The 7355-nt window shown below is 33.9% G+C and overlaps 1 protein-coding gene across 1 annotated transcript; it reads left to right on the forward strand.

Moving 5' to 3' along the window:
• Positions 1-1137: 1137 nt before the first annotated feature.
• LOC117731931 (troponin I, fast skeletal muscle-like) lies at positions 1138-6926 on the forward strand. Its single transcript, XM_034534499.1, has 6 exons — positions 1138-1150; positions 1319-1383; positions 1649-1777; positions 3105-3194; positions 4388-4561; positions 6823-6926. Exons 1-6 carry the CDS (start codon positions 1138-1140, stop codon positions 6895-6897), a joined length of 546 nt encoding a protein of 181 aa, XP_034390390.1. The 3' UTR covers positions 6898-6926.
• The last annotated feature ends 429 nt before the right edge of the window (positions 6927-7355 follow it).

Here is a 7355-nt window from a genome sequence, read left to right on the forward strand (position 1 = left end):
CCTCCTCCTCCTCCTTCATCTTCTTCTTGTTCTTCTCCTCCATCATCATCTCCTCCTCCTCCTCTTCTTTGGTCTCGTCCACTTCTTGTTAAATATAATATAATATATATAATATATATATATTAATGTAATAGAGACAAACATCTGAAACATCAGTTTGTTTTGTTGTTTGTTTAAAGAAATATAAACTCATGTTTCACTGTTTTCCTTTCTTGTTCTAATTCATTGAATTATCAGACTTAATATATTCACATATTAATAATAAATACATAAATGTTTCTGATACATTTCTGGACTTTAAATCTTTTTAGCTGATTTTATTTTTTATTGTCTCAAAAAGACAGAAAGCTACGTGACAACGTAGGAATAAATATCAGAAAACAGGAAACAATCAAATTGTTTAAATGTAACCATCTTCATCATCTTCATCATCTTCATCATCTTCGTCTTCGTGGCGGCCTCACAGCTGTCGGCCGTCAGAATGTGTGAACACATGTGAAGGCTTCAGATGACAGCAGCTGTGGGAGGAGAAACTCGAGCCTCTTTAATATTCTACTTTATTTATTAATACATTTTTAAATATGTTTCAGCCTCTCAGATGGTTTCAGATTAATAACTTAAACTGTTCACGAGGATCGCAGGATATTAAGATGATTATTTTACTCTGTGAAATATGTGAAATATGTGAACTGCAAGAATTCCCAATTTTTACCTCTGTTTTCTAACATTTATTTACCATTTTTATTTACCTTTATTTACATTATGTGGTTATGGTAGAAGATTAGGACACGCCCACAATGACAAAGGCAACAACAGATGTTATTTATTCAATAAAACGGGAAAATAAAAGTAAAATACTTTGAATAAAGATGAAAAAAGAGCTTTCATAAATTTCAGCACAATCAAAAAAGAATTGAAGAAAATATTATTTGTTTGCTTATTATAGAGGTTTATTGTCCTTTAAATTCTGCCAGTTAGCTTAGCTTAGCATAAAGTACTGTGATACTGTGTAATACTGTGAATAAGTGCATGTAGGTGGAGTGAAGCCGTGACCTCACTCTTTTCCTTTCCTCTCATCAGAACGGCCGTTAGATTCAATTAGAACTCAATTATCAATACACACATGCAGGCGCCCCCATGTGGCTCAAAGGTGAACTGCAGAGAGAAAAGTTCAATCAAAGACGTGGAGACAATTTATTAATTCTGACAATTTATTAATTCTGACAATTTATTAATTCTGACAATTTATTTGGGGACATGGATGAACCCGCCTGAGGGTCCCGAACCGCGACTTTGGGAATAATTGGCTAATGCTAAGCTAATGCTAACGTCTTGTGTCTCAGGGTAAAGAAAATGACGTCCAGCCGCCGGCATCACCTGAAGGTGAGACTGAATCCCCCTCCTCCCCTCCTCCTCCTCCTCCTCCTCCTCCTGCTCCTCTTCCTTCTCCTCCTCCTCCTGCTCCTCTTCCTCCTCTTCCTCCTCCTCCTCCTGCTCCTCTTCCTCCTCCTCCTGCTCCTCCTCCTCCTGCTCCTCTTCCTTCTCCTCCTCCTCCTGCTCCTCTTCCTCCTCCTCCTCCTCCTCACCGACGTCTTCGTTTCCGTGGTGAACTTTTAATGGACGCCTTCTTCTTCTTCACCTCCTCCAGAGTTTGATGCTCCAGATCGCCGCTGCCTGGATCGAGCAGGACAAGAAGGACCTCGTGGCGGCGAAGGAGGCGTACATGTCCGAGAACTGCCCCGCCCCCGACATGAGCGGAGACCAGGCCGTCCTCATGGTGCGCCAATGTAGTATTTATACTTATACTGTGACTCAGTATTACTACAATGTGGTATTGGTACTTATACTGTGACTCAGTATTACTACAATGTGGTATTGGTACTTATACCGTGACTCAGTATTACTACAATGTGGTATTGGTACTTATACCGTGACTCAGTATTACGACAATGTAGTATTTATACTTATACCGTGACTCAGTATTACTACAATGTGGTATTGGTACTTATACCGTGACTCAGTATTACTACAATGTGGTATTAGTACTTATACCGTGACTCAGTATTACTACAATGTGGTATTGGTACTTATACCGTGACTCAGTATTACTACAATGTGGTATTTATACTTATACCGTGACTCAGTATTACTACAATGTGGTATTAGTACTTATACCGTGACTCAGTATTACTACAATGTGGTATTAGTACTTATACCGTGACTCAGTATTACTACAATGTGGTATTGGTACTTATACCGTGACTCAGTATTACTACAATGTGGTATTGGTACTTATACCGTGACTCAGTATTACTACAATGTGGTATTAGTACTTATACCGTGACTCAGTATTACTACAATGTGGTATTGGTACTTATACCGTGACTCAGTATTACTACAATGTGGTATTGGTACTTATACCGTGACTCAGTATTACTACAATGTGGTATTAGTACTTATACCGTGACTCAGTATTACTACAATGTGGTATTGGTACTTATACCGTGACTCAGTATTACTACAATGTGGTATTTATACTTATACCGTGACTCAGTATTACTACAATGTGGTATTAGTACTTATACCGTGACTCAGTATTACTACAATGTGGTATTAGTACTTATACCGTGACTCAGTATTACTACAATGTGGTATTGGTACTTATACCGTGACTCAGTATTACTACAATGTGGTATTGGTACTTATACCGTGACTCAGTATTACTACAATGTGGTATTGGTACTTATACCGTGACTCAGTATTACTACAATGTGGTATTAGTACTTATACCGTGACTCAGTATTCCTACACTGTGGTATTAGTACTTTTACTTAAACTCTATAAGGAGTACCTTTACTTTTGTACATTTGGCTGATAGTACTCATGTACTTTTACTTCAGTAATGTTTTAAATGAAGGACTTAGACTTGTAGCATTTTGAGACTGTGGTATTACTATTTCCTCTACTAAAGCTAATAAAGTATCATATTCATAAGAAGATCTTTGTTTTGTAAAATCTTCACTTAAAAACAGATCAAAGAAAATGTGGTAGAAGCACTGAAGTAAAGTTGTTGTTGTTGTTGGTTTGTTTTTGTGTGTCAACAGGAACTCTGTAAGAAGCTCCAGATCGCCATCGACAAGATCGACGAGGAGCGGTACGACGCCCAGTCCAAAGTCGGCAAGAGCGACCAAGAGGTGAGACCCATGAGCCCAAGTCCTCAGGTTGAGATGGAACGTTCCAGCCAACAGATGAAGTCTCTTGAATCTAAATATCTATATATTCTTGAGGAGCAGCCTGTTTTCTTGTTTTTGCAACCAAAAACCAAGATGGCGTCAGACAAAAACCAAGATGGCGTCAGACAAAAACCAAGATGGCGTCAGACAAAAACCAAAGTGTCATCGACAAAATGGCAACGGACAAGAAACAAGATGGCGACAAACAAAATAATACATTTTGACAGACAAAAACCAAGATGGCGACAAACAAAAACCAAGATGGCAACAAACAAAAACCAAGATGGCGACGGACAGAAACCAAGATGGGGAAGGACAAAAACCAAGATGGCGACGGACAGAAACCAAGATGGGGAAGGACAAAAACCAAGATGGCAAAGGACAAAAACCAAGATGGCGATAAACAAAGACCAAGATGGCGACAGACAGAAACCAAGATGGGGAAGGACAAAAACCAAGATGGCAAAGGACAAAAACCAAGATGCCGACGGACAAAAAACAAAGTGTCATCGACAAAATGGTGACAGACAAGAAACAAGATGGCGACAAACAAAAAAATTAATTTTGACGGACAAAAACCAAGATGGCGACAAACAAAAACCAAGATGGCGACAGACAGAAACCAAGATGGGGAAGGACAAAAACCAAGATGGCGACAAACAAAAACCAAGATGGCGACGGACAAAAACCAAGATGGTGAAGGACAAAAACCAAGATGGCATCAAACAAAAACCAAAATGGCGACAAACAAAAACCAAGATGGTGACAAACAAAAACCAAGATGGCGACAAACAAAAACCAAAATGGCGACGGACAAAAACCAAGATGGCGGTTGCAATAAATAGATATGCAAAATCTCAAATTTCCACAATGCCAAAAATATAAACAAGGACAATAGTAAACAACATATATTGCTGCTCTTAATTGCTGGATTTTGCATCTTGGATTCAGTGTATTTCTAATTTATTTTGACTATCTTTGGGTCTCTTTGTTTCAAAATGACTTCACGCTTGTCGGGTCTCGTATTCTAACGTTATGACATGTAATGTTATCATAGTTCACACGTCTTTGTACTCAACATCAGCTGCTTTCTGGACCATCAGAAGTCACTTATTATCTGTATACTGTGTCACGCGTCGGGATTCTACCTCCAGATCGACGATCTGAAGCTGAAGGTGGTGGACCTGATCGGCGTGAAGAAGCCGGCCCTGAAGAAGGTCCGCATGTCGGCCGACTCCATGCTGCAGGCTCTGCTGGGGGGGAAGCACAAGGTGACCATGGACCTGAGGGCCAACCTGAAGCAGGTCAAGAAGGAGGTCAAGGAGGAGGTGAGCATCACTCTTCTCCATCATGTGTCAGCTGATCCTAACATTTAGGTTCAGCTCAGAATCACCACATGTTTCTTCTGGAGTTCTTCAGTTTGTTCCAGGTTTACTCAGTGTTGGAAGAAGTACTTCAATTTAATATGTAACAATAGAACAATGTAGAAATAATCCATAACAAGTGAAGGTTCTGCAACCACAGTCCACAGAATGTACCTAAATCATCTCCCATGATATCATTAGATTATTAATACTAATACACCAGTGACTACATTTACATGCAGCAAATATTAGCTGTTTATTTGTATATTACAAAAATAATCATCTTAATTAAACATAACTAAGTATTTAATCTTTATTAAACATAACTATGTATTTCATCTTAATTAAACATAACTAAGTATTTAATCTTTATTAAACATAACTATGTATTTCATCTTTATTAAACATAACTAAGTATTTCATCTTTATTAAACATAACTATGTATTTCATCTTAATTAAACATAACTATGTATTTAATCTTTATTAAACATAACTAAGTATTTAATCTTTATTAAACATAACTAAGTATTTAATATTTATTAAACATAACTATGTATTTCATCTTTATTAAACACAACTAAGTATTTAATCTTTATTAAACATAACTATGGATTTCATCTTTATTAAACCTAACTAAGTATTTCATCTTTATTAAACATAACTATGTATTTCATCTTTATTAAACATAACTATGTATTTCATCTTTACTAAACATAACTATGTATTTCATCTTTACTAAACATAACTAAATATTTCATCTTTATTAAACCTGACTATGTATTTTATCTTTATTAAACATAACTATGTATTTCATCTTTATTAAACCTGACTATGTATTTTATCTTTACTAAACATAACTATGTATTTCATCTTTAATAAACATAACTATGTATTTCATCTTTATTAAACCTAACTAAGTATTTCATCTTTATTAAACATAACTATGTATTTCATCTTTATTAAACATAACTATGTATTTCATCTTTACTAAACATAACTATGTATTTTATCTTTACTAAACATAACTAAGTATTTCATCTTTATTAAACCTGACTATGTATTTTATCTTTATTAAACATAACTATGTATTTCATCTTTATTAAACCTGACTATGTATTTTATCTTTACTAAACATAACTATGTATTTCATCTTTAATAAACATAACTATGGATTTCATCTTTATTAAACCTAACTAAGTATTTCATCTTTATTAAACATAACTATGTATTTCATCTTTATTAAACATAACTATGTATTTCATCTTTATTAAACATAACTATGTATTTCATCTTTACTAAACATAACTATGTATTTCATCTTTACTAAACATAACTATGTATTTCATCTTTACTAAACATAACTATGTATTTCATCTTTACTAAACATAACTAAATATTTCATCTTTATTAAACTTGACTATGTATTTCATCTTTATTAAACATAACTATGTATTTCATCTTTACTAAACATAACTATGTATTTTATCTTTACTAAACATAACTATGTATTTCATCTTTATCAAACCTGACTATGTATTTTATCTTTACTAAACATAACTATGTATTTCATCTTTACTAAACATAACTATGTATTTCATCTTTATTAAATCTGACTATGTATATCATCTTTTCTAAACATAACTAAGTATTTCATCTTTACTAAACATAACTATGTATTTCATCTTTATTAAACCTGACTATGTATTTCATCTTTATTAAACCTGACTATGTATTTCATCTTTACTAAACATAACTATGTATTTCATCTTTACTAAACATAACTAAGTAGTTCATCTTTATTAAACATAACTATGTATTTCATCTTTATTAAACATAACTAAGTATTTCATCTTTACTAAACATAACTAAGTATTTCATCTTTACTAAACATAACTATGTATTTTATCTTTATTAAACATAACTAAGTATTTCATCTTTACTAAACATAACTAAGTATTTCATCTTTATTAAACATAACTAATTATTTAATCTTTACTAAACATAACTAAGTAGTTCATCTTTATTAAACATAACTATGTATTTTATCTTTAATAAACATAACTAAGTAGTTCATCTTTATTAAACATAACTAAGTAGTTCATCTTTATTAAACATAACTATGTATTTTATCTTTAATAAACATAACTAAGTAGTTCATCTTTATTAAACATAACTAAGTAGTTCATCTTTATTAAACATAACTATGTATTTCATCATCTTTCAGTCGACGGAGGCGGGCGACTGGCGTAAGAACATCGAGGACAAGGCCGACAGGAAGAAGATGTTCGAGACTTCCTAGAAAGCTTCCGACGTGTTTCTCTGTTCCAGCACGGGGACGACAGCTAAGACACTTTTTGTTGTTGTTGTTGTTGTTGTTGTTTTTTGTGATACCGATCGACTGAGACGAAATAATGTCAACGTGTACGCAGTTAAAATGTCTGACAACAGATGTAAACATTTCCTCTGAGTCATTAATAAATGTTTGGTAATAAGGATTCATTTGTCTGTTATGTTTATCATTCTGCATTTTGTTTTTACACCAATACTTAATATTTAGACTACAATATTCAGTCTTTACTTGCATATAATTAACGTTATGTTCAAAATATGATGCAGGAGAATCTTCATTCTGTCCCACCAGAGGAGTGAGAACTTTTATTCACGAGCTTTGGGTAAAAGTTTGACTTGTTTTTGGTCTTTTCATCTGCAGAATAACCAAATATTCAATGAAATCATTCTCAAGTGATTAATAGTACA

The sequence above is a fragment of the Cyclopterus lumpus genome, chromosome 6 (assembly GCF_009769545.1).
Source record: "Cyclopterus lumpus isolate fCycLum1 chromosome 6, fCycLum1.pri, whole genome shotgun sequence".
Classification (NCBI taxonomy): domain Eukaryota; kingdom Metazoa; phylum Chordata; class Actinopteri; order Perciformes; family Cyclopteridae; genus Cyclopterus; species Cyclopterus lumpus.